We start from the raw sequence: 19,745 nt of genomic DNA, 5'->3' as shown, positions 1-19,745 counted from the left end.
AAAGGGGTATAGCAGAATGCTCAAATGGGGATGCAGGTTGACCCATTGTGATGACGAGATGTACATGACACTATGTTGAAAACAAACTACAATGACATGGGTGGGAGGGGGCAAGAGGAGTTGGGGAGATGGGAAGGTTAATGATGGTAGGGAAAAACAAAGGAGGAGGTAACAGTGGTAGATATGAAGAAATGTATTCATTACCCTACTCATGTAACTGTAACTCCTCTGTACAATATTGTTACATATATATATATATATATATATATATATATATATATATATATATATATATATATATAAAGCTATAAGTTCTGTGTTTTGTTAGGTAATGCCAGGGAGCAGAGGGCTTCCATTGATGTACCAGATGTCTTCTGGGTCAGGTGTGAATTCCTGGTCTCTCCTCCAAGGTCTCTGTATAGGAGGGGGAAAGAGTGGTAGAACTAGATGGAAGCAAAGTAGCTGGACTGGGAGGCTAGCAGTCAGGGAAAAGTCAGGGTTTTTAATAAAAGTATCATGAAGTAGCTGTAGGCCAAAAGGGGAAAGGGAAGACAGGGCTTTGTTAGATAAAAAGGTCCTTAAATCTATGGGGAGAGCAAAGGATGACTATTTCCAGGTGTGCCAGTTGCCTAGGTGACATAGGTACTGGGTAGAGGCTTAGCTAAGAGGAGGAAGGAGTCTACTCTGCCTTTCTAGGGTATACATTACAAGAATCATCTGCAGTTAATAAATCTTCTGTTGAAGAAATGCCTTACCTGTCTTGGTGCATTTTAGAATTCATGTAGATTTTGCTTATATTACTAACTTGTTAAAAGCTATGATGTATTATGTAATGTTGAACTTTTTCGGATCTGTTTTGCAAATCATTCCCCATTCTCTGTGATATTTTTCATTTTCCTCTAGTCTACCATTTTTATTATTTTATTTATTTTTATTGGAAAGGTGATACACAGAGGGGTTACAGTTACACAAGTCAGATATTGAGTATATTCCTTTTTGAGCAAGGTCACCTCTTCCCTTGTTTTCTCCCAGTCTTTTCCCTCCTGACTTCCTTCCCCATATGTAATTTAGTTCATTTTCAACATAATATCTATTGATATCGCTACTAAATTTGTTGACCCTTTGTCTCACCATTTTTGTGCTTCCCTTTACCCTTCACCAAACAGATAAACTTATATACAAGACAAAAAGTACAGACATCAAAAACAGTGACTAAAGTGGAAAACAAAACAAAAACACAAAAAGTAAAATTAAAAGCCTTTTGTTTCCATTTCTTGGAGTTCATCTTTATACAGATCATTTTATATGATCATATGCTATTGAACCTTCATGATCCTCTCCTAAAAATATTCTCCTTTGGTCTTACTGTGTGAATGTTTATGGTCCCGTTTATTTATCACGTCTAATTGTAATATTTTTGTCTTTTGCCATCCATTGTGTTTATTTGTAGATTTATAGGCACATTCTAATTATTACAAATGAGGAGAACCATGCAACCTATGTTTCTTTGGGTCTGGCTTACTTTGCTTAATATAATTTTTTCTCAAGTCTTTACATGGAGTAATCCCATTCTTCCTGATGGATGCATAGAATTCCATTGTGTATATACACCATATTTTCATGATCCATTCATCCACTGAGAGAAATCTTGGTTTATTCCATAGCTTGGGTATGAAAAGCGGTGCTGGTAGCTTTAGTGTGGTCTTCTTTGTAGTTTATTAGATAAATGCCTGGGAATGAGATTGCTGGATCATAGAGAAGCTCTAATTTTAGTTTTTTGAGGAGCCTCCATATCAGAGTAGTTGAACAAGTCTGCATTCCCAACAGTGTAGTAGCATTCTCCTTTGGACACATCTCCACCAGCATCTGTTATTGCTAGTTTTCTTGATAATTGCCATTCTAACTAGAGTATGGTGGAATCTCAATGTTGTTTTATTCACATTTCTTTTTTAGCCAGAGATTTTGAACATCTCTTCATGTGTCTATTCTTACTTCATGTGCCAATCTTATGGCTTCTTCTGATATGTCTACTTTTAAGTCTGTAGCCTATTTATTAATTGGGTTGTTGGTTCTTTGAAGGTTTGTGTTTGAGTGTGTATGAGGCTCTTGTCTGTTGCATAGCTAGTAAAGGTCTTTTTCCATTTTGTAGGCTTTCTATTGGTCTTGCTAGCTATGTCCTTTGCCATGCAGAAACTCTTCAGTTTGATGCAATCCCATATATCCAAACTTTCTTTGATTCATTGTGATTCTGGATCTTTATTTAGGAAAATTTGGCCCATGCATCTATTGTGGTGATCATGTAGTTCTTGGCCTTGCTTCTCTTGGTGTGTTTTTATTAACTGTATCTGTCATGACCTACAGGAGTCTTCTTAAATTCACTCAAGTCAAGATGAGTTTCTAAAGTCTCTAACTAATATCTACATGGTATTCTTCCTAGCATCTTCTGTTGGTACCTGATATATTCTCTTTCTTTGAATTTTACAACATTTAGATCCATGCATCTGTTGAGATACTGCCATTTTTCTCATGCCTAGCTTGTTTCACTTAATATAATGTCATTCAAGTTGATCTCTATCACAGCAAAATTCAAGATCATAATAATTGTTATACCTGAATACAGTCTTATTTTGTATAAGTACCACATTTCTCTACCTGTTTACATGATTCTTAATATTCATTGATTATTTCCATAAACTTATTATTGGAACTAATTCACTAATTCATCATGGACAATGGGAATGTACATAAATTTCACCTTAGCAATTTCCTGCCTTTTGGGTAGACATGAAGTAATGGATAGCTTGAAGATACAGTAGCTCTATTTTCATTTTTATTTTCCCCCAAACATCAAAGTCCCACAATAACTGCACTAGTAAAAATAATGAACAATACCATTATATTATCTAAACTTATATTTTTCTTTATTGGTCTAAGCCTGGGACTTGAACTCTATAGCTGATGATTTTGCTCATTGGCTGGCACACTTCTAACTGAGCCATGTCTCCAATTCCCGTCTAATTTTTTTCCTATATCATTAGTGGCTTTTATTATCTTCCAATTTTTTAACTTTTAGGGTTTTTCTTGCTGTTGTCACCTTTTGAAAATACATATTTGTTATCTTAGTTAATTGAGCAAAGGATTTACCACTCAACAAATAACTTTTCAAATACAATGCATCTTGACTGATGTCATCCCTTTCTTGAATATCTCCCAGACCTCCAACACAAACTTTCTTCTCAAGTTTCCTCATTTCATAGAATATGCACTGAATATTATGAGTGAAGTTCCCCCCTAACTCCTCTCTTCATTTGTCTATACTCGTCCTTTGACCTTCCTTTAACACACACCATTTAATATCATGTTGTTATTCCTGGTATTAATTTTTCTGGGGAATCACACCAAATTCTGCAAATACAATACTTGGAAAATATATTTATGAATATTTGCATAGAATGCTGTATGTGTTTACTTATGCATGTATAAATTAGTATAACTCCTTCCAAGGTATGTTTGCCTCAATTTAAGTAGGGACCCTAGACTAGTGGTGAATTCATGACTTTCCGACCCCAGTCTCTTGGAACTCTGGAATTACAGGTATATGACACCACACCTATCTTCCCTTGTGTTTGTGTGTGTGTGTGTGTGTGTGTGATAGCTCATCTACCAATTGTGAAGGCACACATCTTATTCATTTTCATTATTATTATTATTATTATTATTGTGGAAATAGCATACAGAGGGGTTACAATTACATGGGCAAGACAGTGAGTACATTTCTTATCAAGCATTGTTACCTCCTCCTTTGTTTCCCCATACCATCCCTTCCCCTCTCCACACCCCTCTACCACCACCCCACCACCATCCCCATCCTCCATCCCGCCAAAGTTGTAAAGTTCGTTTTTCGACATAACATCTTGTATATCTCATTGTTGTAATGGGTCCACCTGTAACCCTATTTAAACAGTTTGTTTTTTCCCTTCCCCTTCACAAATTATATCAACATCAAATACAATGAAAGCAGGGATAATACCCTGGGGAGGTACATACAAAGCAACAAAGAAATCATCTTATAAATATGTTGGAAACAATTGCAAGAAACAAAAAAAATTTGAATCCTTATCTTGGGGTTCATTTTGCCTAACATCAACTTGTCTGACAGTTTCTGTTTGTCTCAGACATATACTAGTTTTTGCAAATAAGCGAAACCATGGGATCTATATTTCTTTGGGCCTGGCTTACTTCACTTAATATAATTTTTTCCAAGTCTTTCCATTTCCTAACAATGTCATTCTTTCTGATGGAGGCATAGAATACCATTGTGTATATATACAACATTTTCTTGATCCATTCATCTACTGAGGGGCATCTGGGTTGGTTCCATATCTTAGATATGGTAAATAATGCTGTAATAAATATAGTTGTGCTGGTAGCTGTAGTATGTTCTTGTTTGTGATCATTCGGGTAAATGCCCAAAAGTGGGATTGCTGGTTCATAGGGCAGTTCTATGTGGAGTCTTTTGAGGAACCTCCATACTACTTTCCAAAGTGGTTGAACAAGTTTACACTCCCACCAACAATGCAGTAAGGTTCCTTTCTGTCCACATCCCCTCCAGCATCTGTTGTTATTAGAGTTCTTGATTATAGCCATTCTGACTGGGGTGAGGTGGTATCTCAATGTTGTTTTGATTTGCATTTCTTTTATGCCTAGGGAGTTTGAGCATTTCTTCATGTGTCTATTGGTCATCCTTCTTTCCTTTTCAGAGAAGTTTCTCATTATAAATAAAATACCGGGCTGGGAAGGTAGCTCAGTGGTAGAGCACTTGCCTTGCATGCCTGAGGCCCTGGGTTCGATTCCTCAGCACCACATAAACAAAAAGAAAAAAAACCTGGAAGTGGCGCTGTGGCTCAAGTGGTATAGCGCTAGCCTTGAGCTGAAGAGCTGAGGGACAGCGCCCAGGCCCAGAGTTCAGGCCCCATGACTGGACCCCCCCCCCAAAAAGAAATTAAAATGAAATTGGATGCAGGTAGTTCATACTTGTAATCCTAGATAATCAGGAATCTGAGATTTGAAGATCTAAATTCAAAGTTAGTCTGGGCTAGAAAGTCTGTAAGACTCTTATTTCCAATAAATTACCAAAAATCCTGAAATGGAGCCATGGGTCAATGGTAGAGTACTAGTTAGAGTACAAAAACTCAGAAATGATGTCCAAACTCAGTTCAAACTCCAGCATTGGCACACACACAAAAATATTGTCATTCCATTTCCTAGCAAATGGGGCTATGTCATTCTTTCTGATGGAAGCCCCATTTGTTAGAAAATGGAAAGACTTGGAAAAATCATACTAAGTGAAGTATGCCAGACACAAAGAAATATAGGTCCCATGCAATAATTAGTATGTCTAGGATAATCTTATCAGATGAGTAAAAAAGCTCAAAAGCTATATACATAAGACCATATAAAATGATAATAAGCAAAATGAACTCCAAGATATAGACACAAGAGGTTTTTCTTTGCTGTTGTTGTTTTTAACGTACTATGAGATTATTTTTGCTTCTTCTGTATGTTCTTCCCCCTATGGTATATATCCCCTGTTGTCAATGTATCTGATATTGGTACCCTGCATCTTGTATATACATTTATCTAATTTGGGGAGGGAAAGGGGAATAACAAAATGCTGAAACAACGACACAGGATGACCCATTGCAACAATGATACAAAACATTATATTGGAAATGAACTTTACAAATTTGGGGAGAAGGAGTTGGGGAGGTGGGAGAGGGAAGGGATATCAGGAGACAAACAAAGGAGAGGGTAACAATGCTTGACAAGAAATGTACTCATTACCTTACTCGTGTAACTGTAACCCTACTGTATAGCATCTTTATAATAAAATAACATTTAAAATATATATTGTCAAAAGGTGTGGAAATATAAACTACAAATAAAAATGGTGTACTATTCTATATAACTAATAGAAGTTAATGTCCACAAGGAGTCCACAAATAATTTGGCAATTCCTTAACTCTTACATAGTTAAATATTTGAAAGAAATAGAGTTAGGGATGGCTCCATGATGAATGCTGATGTTTTCTTGTAAAGTTTTCATAATATCATTATGTCTGGTAGAACACAGTTGAATGGATTTACCAAACTAAGGGGACACATGATTGCCAAGAAATAGCTTTTTTATTGGGGAAAAAGAAGAACATGTAGAAATTTACAAAATGTGTTTTAGGGCCCCCAATTTCCACTCCATTCTAAAGATCACAGATACAGGAAGGAAAGGAGATGGCTCTGCTGAGGAGTCTCCCCAGGGCCCCTTTCACATCCTTGTTTCTCAGGCTGTAGATGAAGGGGTTCAGCATGGGGGTGACCACTGTGTACATCACTGAGGCCATCATGCTTCTATCAGCAGAATAGGAAACAGCAGAACTGAGATAAACCCCCAGTCCTGTCCCATAGAACAAGCAGACAACACAGAGGTGAGAACCACAGGTGGAGAAAGCTTTGTGCTTGCTAGTGGTGGAGGACATCTTCATTAAAGAGGAGAGAATCTGATAGTAAGAGAACAGGATCCCTGTGGCAGGAAAAACCCCAAATAAAGCAGCTGACAGGTACAAGCAGATTGTATTGACCAGAGTGTCAGAACTGGCTGCCTTGAGAAGTTGAACTAATTCACAGAAGAAATGGGGAATCTTGGTGCCCACGGAGAATGTCAGTAGCTTTATCAGCAGGACATGGAGCATGGCAACACAGAACATGATAATCCAAGACACAAGGACCAGGAGACTACAGAAATGAGTGTTCATAGTAACTGAGTAGTTTAATGGATGACAGATGGCCACAAATCTATCAAAGGCCATGACTGTCAATAGGAAATTATCCATTCCACCAAAAATCATGAAGAAATACAACTGAGTGAGGCACTCTGAGTAGGAGAAGTCCTTCCTCTGTGTCTGGATATTCACCAGCATCTTGGGAATGGTGGTGGAGGTGAAGCATATGTCCACAAAAGAGAGTTTGGAGAGGAAGAAATACATAGGGGTATGGAGATGGGGGTCAGAGGTGATGGCCAATATGATGAGAAGATTTCCAAGCACAGTGATCAGGTACATGGACAGGAACAGCCCAAAGAGGATGGGTTGCAGGCTTGGGTCCTCTGAGAAGCCAATGAGGATGAATTGTGCCATGGATGTGTGATTTTCCCCTTCCATGTCACTAGCATTCTCTTTCAGAGATAAGCAAACACTCAAAGTCATCTGCCTGCAATTCAGACCACTATTTAACATTACCAGCCCAGGGTTAGTATCTGTGTATGTGTGTGCATGTGTGTGTTTGTGTGTCTATGTGTACATCTGTGTCAGTATCTGTGTTTGTATGTATGTATGTGTGTGTGTATGCCACTCCAAGTTCTTAAACTCAGGGACTGAATTCTCTCATTTTGCTTTTGTACCCAAGGCTATCACTCCACCACTTGAACACCACCTGCATCCTGCCTAGGCTGGCTTTGAACTGTGATCTTGAGATCTCAGCTTCCTGAGTAGCTAGCATTATATGCATAAATAACCTGCACCATGGCTATTTTTTTTATACCATGTCATCTTACACTGAATTCTTTTCATTGAAGTATGCCTGCTGCATCTTTTGAATGCCTGTATCATTTCTTATCAAGTGACTCAGAAAAAAAATGCTTTCTGGGTGAATTCCTTCCAATACAAACCAAAATAATGGCAGGCACACAGATAAGAGAACAAATGAATTCCCAATCATCTGTAAAAGTAACCACATGGATGGTCTGGGAAGGTGGCTCAGTGGTAGAGCACTTGCCTTGCATTCATGACGCCCTGGGTTTGATTCCTCAGCACCACATAAGCAGAAAAAAAGCCAGAAGTGGCACTGTGGCTCAAGCGGTAGAGTTCAAGCCTTGAGCTGAAGAGCTGAGGCACAGCACCCAGGCCCAGAGTTCAGGCCCACGACTGGATCCCCCCCCCAAAAAAAAGTAACCACATGGAATAGGTTTGTCAATGTTCTTCAGCTGCTATGGACTGAGTAAGTTTCACAGAGTTCATGGATAAAAGATATATTTGATGAAATTAATTAATATTTGGAGGTAGAAGCTCATGCCTATAATCCTAGATATTCAGGAGAAAAAGATTGGGAAAATTGAATTTATAAGCCAGAGTGGTGAAAAACAAATAATAATAAATAAATCAGTGATAACCCTATGTCAATTAAAATAAGCTGGGAGTGGTGGCGTTGCTCCTATAATCACAGCCAAATGAAAGTTATAACTAGGAGGTTCATGGTCTGAGACTGGACTGGGTGAAAAATATAGGAAAGAGCCTATCTGAATAATAACCTAAAGACTAAAGGGTTGGAAATGTGCCCTGAATGCTTAAGTGCTTCCCTAGCAAGCACAGAACTAAGAGTTTAAACTCCAGCCAATCAAATAACAAAAAAGTCAAGGCTTGTATGAACTCCAAATCATCTTAAAGTATTAAAAAGTGGAGAGTCCATGTGGAAAGAAGCAATGTCATATACATACACTTGACCACACACACACACACACACACACACACACACACACACACACACACACACACACACAAAACAATAAGAAATCATGTTATTTTTCAGGACAATGGATGGACCTGAATGTCCTTGGGTGAGTTGAAACATACAGCCTCAAAAAGAAAGCTATCACATGTGTAATCTAGAAGACTGTGCAACAAATAAACAAATTTATAGAATTGGGAGAGCTGTTGGAGGAAAAGCAGGTGACTAGTGGGAGGGTTACATATGAATAAAGCTCCTGCTATGCATCTATGAAAATATGACATAATCAAGCTTAAAGAAGACACAAATGTAAGTTTGTAAGTTACGTTTACAATGACAGTGATTCAAGGAAGTCAAGGTTCTCGATGTCTGTTGAGTGGAAATTAAGGAAATAGACTAATGACTCATGCCCTGCCAAGTACATGAGAAAGGGACTAGGAGTTGGTCCTCTAGGCAAGAAATGGTTGTGCTCTGAATGCAAAGATGGGTCACCTGTGGTCCCTCCTAGCACCAAGAGGCATTCCAAATGCAGGAAACAGACTCTTCAGCTGGTAGATGGATGGGGAGGTGAACCCCCAGAAGGATTTGAAAAGATGGTGTGATGGGGAGTAGAGGCTGAGGGCTGGGAGAGATCAAATCTAAGCCCATACAGTAAAATTTCTGGCAGTCTACCCCGATGTTCCTCTTACACTGGAAAAACCAGGTTCATGTGTGAATCTGAGATTTTGTGTTGCTTTCATCTTTTGCTTTTTTTCAGTGACTATAGGAATCCCATTACCTGGTAAGCAGTGACAAATATAAATGTCAGCAGAATCTAGAGGTTTGGAGGCTGTGATGCTGGTTACTAATCCTTGTAATTCTAGATATTTGGGTGGCCAGTCCAAGCAGGAAAGCCTATGAGACTCTTCTCTTCAAGTATTCAGAAAAAAAAGTCCAGCTTAAGTGGTGAAGAACTAGCCTTGAGCTCAAAGAGGTCAAGGCTAGTGCATAAGCCCCAGTGCTGGCAGACAGACAGACAGACAGACACACACACACACACACCTGTTACACCTCTATCCTGAAAGCTAACATTATGATAATACAAGTTTATCTTGTTTTTCTTTATTATAGGGAGAAGAAAGTGTCATTATATAGATAATAGTACAACACCTGAAATGCATCCTTATTTCACTGTATCACCCCTCTTATGTGTGTGTATGGTGTGTGTGTGTGTGTGTGTGTGTGTGTGTGTGTGTGTGTGTGTGTGTGTGTGTGTGTGATTCTTAGAACTTGAATGCAGGGATGGGGTGTTTTCCCTGAGCTTTTTCGCTCAAAGCTTGTACTCTGCCACTTGAGCTACAGCTCCACCTATAGTTAATTTCTGATTATTTGGAGTTAAGAATGTCATGGACTTTTCTACCTAGTCTGGCTTCAAATTGTGATCCTCTGGTCTCAGCATCCTGAGTAACTAGGCTTACAAGCATGAACTACAAGCACCTAGCCATGTAATTTTTTTCTACAAAATTATAGGAATTATTATCAAAACAAAAGGAAACAGCAATTAATCTAGTTCATAAACAGACAATTGACAACAGGAAATACAAAGAAAGATAACAATGTATAAGCAAGAGTGAAGATTTGTAGACTCGGCAGAACATACCTTGTGGTTAAAGGCAATCTAGATTTCACAGCATGATGAAGGAAGCAAAATAAAAAGCTGAAGAGGATGCAAAGTAATAGATTTGTTCATGTTAATAATGATAAATGTTACTGGAAGTCTGTTTTTGTGAAATCTGTCCTGAGGAACTCTTCTGGGGTTTTAAAGGACCCTTGAAACAGACAATTCCAGGGGATGGTCAACAGGGACCTGGTTAATGTTTATAGTGTTAATGGTTGCATCATCAGAACTTCTCATTAAATAAATTGTTCAATTATGTTTCCATTCTCCAAATATTGTAGCTCTCTTGAGGTCTCAAGAGGATTACAGTATGGAAAAAGTTCAGGCAAATTCATGTCAGTTAAGACAGCAATAGAAACTAACAAGTTAATTTCATTCCAAGGGCATGTAAATCTTTTATTTTGTTTGATTCAAAAGTCACAAGAAGGGGACCAAGATGGCGATGGGGCAGTAGGGAAACCACAGCTCTCTCCAACCAAAAGGAGAGTTCGAATTCCAATGCTCAATTTCTCCAGGAGACCACCAACAACAAAAAGAGAAACACCCAGAGAAAAACAAGTGGCGGAAAAAGACAAAAAAAAAAAAAAAGAAAGAAAAGGAAGAATTTCAGAACAGATAAGTGCAAAGACCCCTCTCCCAAACTTTACTGGCTGCGAGGCAACATGCCAAGCCATGGCCATCCTGGCTCGGTGGGGGCTGCTGGAGCCCCCAGAGACACAGGGGGTCATCTGCAGATCACCCACGCAGAAGACACCTGTGGTACCAGTGTAGGACCCACTGATTGTGGTGAACAGAGAAACATCCGAGCCAGGAGCCTGCACAAAGAGCCCTCCCTAACCCCTCAATCTCCAAGAAGAGGGGCTCAGAACCCTAGAACTACACAGGTCACCCACAGAACACCAGAGCAGAAGCCCTGGAAGGTACTGGTGCTGATCCGAAGAGCACAGAGACAAACCTCAGCACTCAGTACCTGCATGGAAACCCCTGCCCTACCCATCGGACAGAGGCTGGCACGCAGCCCACCCAAGGCACAGCCCATCCCACTGTGCCAACCCGAACAGCATCAACAGAGGAAAAGACAGGAGGAGAAACATGCAGAGCCACCACTGCCCAGGCAAGCCCACAAGGATCTCAACTGAACACTGACTGCAGCAGCAACCAGTGACCTACATTGCACAGAAACAACAACTAGCTCCAGGGTGAGTACCCCTCAGGGACAGTGTATCCCTCCTTAAGGGAGATCAGAGCTGGCAGGAACCCCCAAATCTTGACCCAGACCCCCTACCCCAACACCTGGACCACAGGACCCACTAAAACTAGGCACTGTGAGAGTGTTCCAACAGCCCATGGAGCATATCCAGCTGGCCAGGCTAGATCAAGAGCACCCCTGGAAGGGACCTTCAACACCCAAGCCAGGAACAGCACCCATGGGTCACAACAGTGAAGTGGAAGAAACCTGAACAGTGTACTCCAGGCTGCATAACCCAGATGGGATATACAGCAGCACAGGTCCAACTGGCATGCCCTAGGCTGGGAGAGTACACCCAGCACACCAGATCCTGCCAAGAGCACCTGTAGGAGTAAACAGGAGCAGTCTAGGCTGCTGAGTCCTTCTAAAGGCAGGAACTGCAAGTAATCTACAGCAGACAGCCGAGAGCCCTACAGGGTCACACCAGTAGCTGGAGGTTGGCTCCCAACAGAATTGAGACCAGGTACAGACTCTCTATGCCAACCCAGAAACAACAACCAAGCAAAGACAGACACCTATTGACCAAAACAAAATTTCAGATTAGTCTCCAATAATATCTGAATCTCCATGAAAAAAATCACAGAGAAAAATTACAAGGTTTATCAACACCCAGGATAGCAAGCTACCCTCAAAAGCCAGCAGCCACCCAGGGAAGAGCTCCAATGGAAGCAAAGCAGGAATGGAAGACAAAAGCTACATCCAAGAGATGCTGGGGGCAATGACTCAAGAATTAAAGTGAGAAATAGATCAGAAATTTAAAGAACAAAGGAACAAACTATCAAAAGAGATGCAGGAGTTCAAACAGGAGATGCACACAAAGATAGAGGCAGTACACACCCCACTAAGAGGTGAGATTGGTACTTTGAGAACCAACATCAAATCCATAAATGAGTCAATTTCCTCCATGCAAACTACAATGGAAGCAATAGTTAACAGAGTGAACGAAATGGAATTTAGAGTATTAGATACAGAAGAGAGAGTGCACCAACTGGACCAAAAAGTAACAGATATGGAAAAATCACTTAAATTATGCCAAAGAGAAATCCAAGAGCAAGCAGGTAGTGCCAAGAAATTTAACCTTCGTATAATTGGAGTGGACAAAGGTGAGGAATATAAAAGCAAGGGAATGCAACACCTATTCAACAAGATTATCAATGAAAATTTCCCCCATCTTAAAAGAGAACATCTTACCTACATAACAGAAGCATATAGAACACCTAACAAGCAGGATCCCAGGAGAAACACTTCTAGGCACATTACAGTAAAAATGATAGATCTGAATAATAAGAAAACAATCTTGCATGCAGCAAAAATGAAGAAGGAGCTATACTACAATGGGGGAAAAATTAGAATAACTGAAGATCTCCCCACACAGACATTGAATACAAGACAGGCCTGGGAAAGTACAATCAGAGCCCTGAGAACCAATAACTGCCAGTGCAGACATAAATCCAGCAAAGCTAGCATTCACATTCGATGGAGAAACTAAAATTTTAATAGTAAAGAAAAACTAAACAAATCCATAAACAATAAGCCAGCATTACAAAAAATACTAAGAGGGGGAACACAACCTGAAGAAAGTAACCAGGAACAGGGACCCACACCAGACTGGAATTACTAGAAGTCTAACAGTAAGCACAGGAGGAAAGGAAAGAAAACTTAGGAAAACAGGAAATGACAGTAACCACAATGCATCTCTCTATAATAACGTTATATTAATGGACTTAATTCACCAATCAAAAGAAAAAGAACTGCAGATTGGATAAGAAAACATGACCCATCCATCTGTTGCCTTCAGGAGACCCACCTCTCAGCCAAACATGCAAACAAACTCAGAGTGAAGGGTTGGAAAAAGAATCTGCCAATCAAGTGCCCCAAGTAAGAAAGCAGGAGTAGCTATCCCGATATTTGACAAAATAAGCTTTTCATTAAAATCAATACAAAAAGACAAGGAAGGACACTACATATTAATACAGAGAAAAATCCAAGTGGAGCACATTATCATTATCAACTTATTCTCCCCAAACATTGGAGCACCCAAATATGTTAAGCAAATACTCTCAAACTTACAGAATAAAATAGATCCAAATATGATACTACTAGGAGACTTTAATACCTGACTCTCACCAACCAGAGGATTAGCAAAGAAGCTACTAAATTATGTGAGGCCATACTTCAAGCAGAACTAATTGACATCTACCAAGTATTTCACCCTAAAATGACACAGTACACATTCTCAGTAGTTCATGGACTTTCTCCAAAATAGACCATATCATAGTTCATGCAAGGAACTTAAGCAAATACAAGGGGATTGATATAATCTCCAGTATCCTATCTGACCACAGTGGAATCAAGCTAGTTCTCAATAACAAAGCATACCGCAGAAATTACTCAAATACATGAAAATTGAACATCACACTTCTAAGCAACATCTGGGTAACAGAAGAAATTAAAAAAGAAATTAATTAAGAAGTTCCTACAATTCAATGAAAATGAATACATATCACAAAGAAACTTGTGGGACACAGAAAAATCAGTCCTGAGGGGCAAATTTATCACCCTTAGTGTCCATGTCAAGAAAATGGAGACAGACCAAGTTAATAATCTCATGTTGCAATTAAAACAGCTAGAAAAACATGAAAAAATGGAACCTAAAGTTACTAGATGGAGCCAGATAATCAAATTAAGAGAGGAAATGAATGAGATAGAGAATAGGAAACTTATAAATAAAATTAATAAAACAAAAAGATTGTTCTTTGAAAAAATAAATAAAATTGATGACCTTTGGCAAGATTAATTAAGAAAAGAAGAGAGGAAACCCAAATTAACAAAATCAGGGATGCCATGGGAAAAATCACAACAAATACCCAAGACATCCAAACAATTATAAAGAACTATTCTCAAAACTTATACTCTCTAAAGAAAGAAAACCTAGCAGAAATGGATGCTTTTTTAGAGAAATACAAGTTACCCAAAGGGAGCAAACTAGAAATAAATCAATTAAATAAACTAATGTCTTACAACAATACAGGAAATAATCAGAATTCTTCCAACAAGGAAAAGCCCAGAACCAGATGGATTCACAACGGAATTCTATAAGACCTCTAAAGAAGAACTAATACCCGTACTTTTCAAGCTCTTCAGAGCAGTAGAAAAAGAGGGAGCTATCCCAAACTCATTCTATGATGCCAATATCACACTCATCTCCAAACCAGGCAAAGAACCAACAAAAAAAGAGAACTACAGACCCATATTCTTGAGAAACACAGATGCAAAGATCCTTAACAAAATTCTAGCTAACCGAATTCAGAAACACATAAAAAAAATCATACACAACCACCAGGTAGGCTTCATTCCAGAGATGTAGGAATGTTTAACATAAGTAAATCAATAAATCTAATCCACACATCAACAGATCCAAGGTCAAGAACCACATGATTATCTCCATTGATGTAGATTTGCCCCATGAAAGTTACAATATGTTTATGCCTTTAACTAAGCATCACTATCCCACAATACCGTGAAATTTGGCAAATTATGTAATCACTTAATCACAATAAAGAATTTGAAAAAATATCACAAGAAATGTCAGTAAGGAATACTTATTTCTAGAAGAGACAAAAATCTAGGTATCATTTGTTTATAATAAATGTCTCTAGAGGAATCTCTGGAGATATAGAGAATTATTTGTCATCCTCCTAAATATAATAAAGAGGAAATTTATTTTGAATTTTTGTTGGAAAGGTGATATACAGAGGGGATACAGTTAAATAAGTCAGGTATTGAGTGCATTTATTTTTTGAACAGTGTCATTTCTTTGCTCATTTTCTCCCTGTTTTTGTCCCCTCCTGACCCCTTCTACCACAGTTGTTTAGTTTATTTACAATATACTATCTAGTAAGTAGCACTGTTGAATAAGTTCACCCTTTGACCCACTATTGCTGTGTTTTCCCGTAAACTCCCCAAATCACATAAACTTACATAAAAGTCCATAGGTACAGAAAACAAAAACAGCAACAGAAGACAAAAGAGGAAAGAAGACCACAAAAAGTAAAAAGACTCTTTTTCCATTTCTAGAAACTCATCTCATTAGGTATAATTTTGTATCATCATATATACTATTAATCCCTTGTGATCTTCTGCTAAGACTATTCTCCTTTGGTCTCACTGTTTTACTAACCATTGTGTTTACTTGTAGATTTACTGGCACATTCTGATTACTACAAATAAGGGAAAGCATGCAACCTCTGCTTCTTTGGATCTGGCTTAATTTGCTTACTATAATTTTTTCCATGCCTTTCCATTTCCTTACAAATGAGGCCAATGTCATTATTTCTCATGGAAGCATTGAATTGCATTGTGTATATATACCACATTTTCTTGATCCATCCCTCCACTGTGGGGAAACTGGGCTGATTCTGTATCTTGGTTATGGTAAGCAATGCTGAAATTAACATGGTTGTGCTGGTAGCTTTAGTGTGGTCTTCTTTGTGGGCTATTGAATAAATGCCTAGGAGTGGGTTTCGCTGTATCATAGGGAGCTCTATGTTTAGTCTTTTGAGGACTCTCCATAGTGCTTTCCAAAGAGGTTGAACAAGTTTCCCTTCCTACCAACAGTGTAGTAGCATTTCCTTTTAGTCACCTCCTCACCAGCATTGGTTATTGTTAGTTTTCTTGATAATGGACATTCTACTGGGGTGAAGTAGAATCTCAATGTTGTTTGATTTGCATATTTTTTGGCCAAGGATGTAGAATATTTTTCATGTTTCCATTGGCCATTCTTATTTCTTCTTCTGCTAAGATACTTTTAAGTCTACACCATTTAACGATTGGGCTGATGTTTCTTTGAGGATTTCTTTGTTGGGGATGTAATTTATTGACTCTGTATGAGGCCCATGTTTGTTGTATAGCTAGTAAAAGTATTCTCCCATTCTGTGTAATTACTTTTTTAATTATTTTTCTTATTGTGAAAATACCATACAGAGGGGTTAGAATAACATGGGGAAGGTAATGAGTAAATTTTTTATCAAGCATTGTTGCCTCCTCCTTTGTTTCCCCTTCCCACTTTTCCCATCTCCCCCCCTTTAACCCCACCCCCATCCCTGCCAAAGTTTTAAAGTTCGTTTTTCAACATAACATCTTGTACATCTCATTGTTGCAATGGGTCCACATGTATCCCTATTTAAACAATTTGTTTTTTCCCTTCACCTCCACAAATTATAAGAACATCATATACAGTGAAAACAGGGGTTATACCGTCGGGGAGGAACATACAAACCAACAAAAAAATCACCTTATAAATATGTTAGAAACAATAGCAGGACTTGAGTTCTAATCTTGGGGTTCATTTCACCTAGCATCAACTTAGCTGACCATTTCTGCTTGTCTCAGACATACACTAGTTATTGCAAATAAGGGAAACCATGGGACATATGGCTCTTTGGGTCTGGCTTACTGCACTTAATATAATTTTTTCCAAGTCTTTCCATTTCCTAACAAATGGGGCAATGCTATTCTTTCTGATGGAGGCATAGAATTCCATTGTGTATATCTACCACATTTTCTTGATCCATTTATCTAGTGAGGGCATCTGGGTTGGTTCCATATCTTAGCTATGGTAAATAAGGCTGCAATAAACATAGTCGTGCTGGTAGCTTTTGTGTGGTCTTGTTTGTGAACATTTGGGTAAATGTCCAAAAGTGGGGTTGCTGGGTCATAGGGGAGCTCTATGTGGAGTCTATTGAGGAACCTCCATACTACTTTGCAAAGTGGTTGAACAAGTTTACACTCCCACCAACAATGCAGTAAGGTTCCCTTCTGTCCATATAACCTCCATCATTTGTTGTTATTAGAGCTATTGATTATAGCCATTCTTACTGTTGTGAGATAGTATCTCAGTGTAGTTTTGCTTTGCATTTCTTTTATGGCTAGAGAGGTTGAGCATTTCCTCATATGTCTATTGGGCATTCTTATTTCCTCTTCAGAGAAATTTCTCTATAATACTTTAGCCCACTTATTTACCAGGCAGTTGTTTCTTTGAGGATTTGTTATTGGGGGATTTAATATTTTGAGTTCCAGGTATATTTTAGATATGAGACCCTTGTCCATTGTATGGCTAGTGAAGATGTTCTCCCAATCTGCAGGCTTTCTATTGACCTCCCTAGCTATGTCCTTTGCCAAGCAGAAGCTTTGCAGTTTCATGCAATCCCATTTGTCCAACCTTTCTTGGGTTTGTTATGTTTCTGGGTCTCTATTAAGAGATCCTTCAGATCTCAACCAAGAGCTAGGCTTTTGGGTGTGATCCACCAGTGCCTGGAAATATATATATATATCATTTTGATAATGTTAAGGCTACTATGGAAACATATTTAATTTGTACACCACTTAATGTCATTTAAGTTAATGATGATTGGCTATATTGTTATATAAGATTATATTACAAGTCATATCCAAACTGAAATTACTAAAAATATGAGCTATTTTGCCCACACAGCAATGAAATCTGCTGTCATTGCCTTTTTCACAAGAAAGTACTATCTTGCCAGGTGCCAGAGGCTCATGCTTGTAATCCTAGCTATTCAGAAGGCTAAGATCTGAGATTTCTAGTTGAAAGATAGTCTGGGCACAAAAGCCCTCAAGACTCTTATCTCCAATTAATCACCAAAAATGCTGGATGAGGGGCTGTGGCTTAAATGGTAGAGCACCAGCTTTGAACAAAAAAAAAAAATCAGGGACAATGCCCGGATCCAGAGTTCAAGCCCCAAGACCAGCACCCAAAAAAAAGACAGTACTGTCATTAAACACTGCTTGCCTGATTATATTCATTATATTCATCATTCATATGTATGCATATAAATGAAATTGATGGGTTATTCCTTATCTATTTAATTGTTTCAGGAAAAGCCATCTATTTTTTCCAGAGTCACTTTCCCATTATACATCCTATTACATGAAGATACATAAATTCTCTCAAATTGATTCTTTTCATTTTAACAAACATAAAACCTGCCATTGGATAGAAGTTTGTGTCCCTTGGGCTTCTGGTTTGCATTCTTGACTAATGTATGCTCTTTTATAACTTACATATTTTCTAGGGATAATAATCTTGCACATTTCGCCTATTTTGTCATTCTATGGCTTGTCCTTCATTCACGGGCTATGAAAGAATGTCTATATTCTCTATATATGTTTTGCAAATATTTTCCCCATCTTTGCACTTTAAAGTGTGAAATTTATTGTTTTTACCTATGCTTATACCTCAGTTCAAGAGATCTCTTGAAGTTATCCTGTCTACTGGCATTTTAGGTTCTATGAAAAGCCTGTGCTCCACCAAGCATCTCTTCTGTGCCTCATTTTATTCTCTTTTAATGATTATTATTGGTTTATTCAGTCATTGTAACTATTTTATATTGTACCTACATGTGGATGGGACATTTGCTTTTCTACACCTGCCCCATGGCTCTTAGTTGAATGGCATAGAGCTTACTTCACATTCCTTTTCTTTGTTATGGCTGAGTCATTTTCTACTGTCTGTGTGCTCTGTTGTTTTAATTTTGCACTTTATGATAAAGAAGTTGATAAGTTGTTTGATTCCTATGTTTTGTGACTAATGCTGACATAAAGATAGGGAAGCTCATATATCTATGTCATATTCTTTCTATAAAAGAAAAAAGTGTCAGTGCCAAATTGTTACACACATAAATTTTGACTTATTTGTCCAACTATTTTTGTGAAGTGAGTTCTCATTACATTGAATCATACTGTGACATTTGACTGGGTGAGGAGATGGAAGAATTGGGAGTTTTGGAAATGAGTGCAAATTTAAAGTTTGGAAAGTTGAATAAATTCTGGGGATCATGGGCAATGATATTTGTCATCTATATTTCAGAACTGTGCACATAAGAAGTATGAAATTGCTTATATGTACTTTCCCCAAATACCCAGTGTTCAGTGGTAATGTTCAATGTACATCTGTGAACATGAAGTGGATAACTTGCAGACAGGGGTAGAATAGACAGAGACAGGGTCAAGAAATGATAGAAGGAGGGACATTCCTTGAGATGATGCATTGTACTCAGAAATAGACAAATTGAATTGAAATCCCTGTATATAACTACTGGAAGATAACTTTTTAAGCACCGATGAGAATTTTAAATATGTGAAGCAAATCAAGTAATGGCTCCAGAGCCTTCTGCCACAGAGGAAGAGACTTGAAAACTTTAGAGGACACTCACATCATCTTTTCTTTTCCTTAGTAATTCTCAGAAGTCATAAGAGACTGGG

The 19,745-nt window shown here is 38.4% G+C and overlaps 1 protein-coding gene across 1 annotated transcript; it reads right to left on the bottom strand.

Moving 5' to 3' along the window:
- Nucleotides 1–6,257: 6,257 nt before the first annotated feature.
- On the bottom strand, nucleotides 6,258–7,214 carry LOC138813427 (olfactory receptor 7D4-like). The gene has a single exon (XM_070001850.1). The coding sequence runs from the start codon at nucleotides 7,212–7,214 to the stop codon at nucleotides 6,258–6,260; it is 957 nt and encodes a 318-aa protein (XP_069857951.1).
- Between the last annotated feature and the right edge of the window lie 12,531 nt (nucleotides 7,215–19,745).

The sequence above is a fragment of the Dipodomys merriami genome, unplaced genomic scaffold (assembly GCF_024711535.1).
Source record: "Dipodomys merriami isolate MVZ:Mamm:240054 unplaced genomic scaffold, mDipMer1.0.p SCAF_6, whole genome shotgun sequence".
Lineage (NCBI taxonomy): Eukaryota > Metazoa > Chordata > Mammalia > Rodentia > Heteromyidae > Dipodomys > Dipodomys merriami.
The sequence above is the reverse complement of the archived record's forward strand: the minus strand, read 5'-3'. Positions and strand labels throughout refer to the sequence as shown.

Coding starts and splice junctions, on each gene's coding strand:
- LOC138813427 (XM_070001850.1), bottom strand. CDS start 7,214: ATGGAAGGGGAAAATCACACATCCATGGCACAATTCATCCTCATTGGC.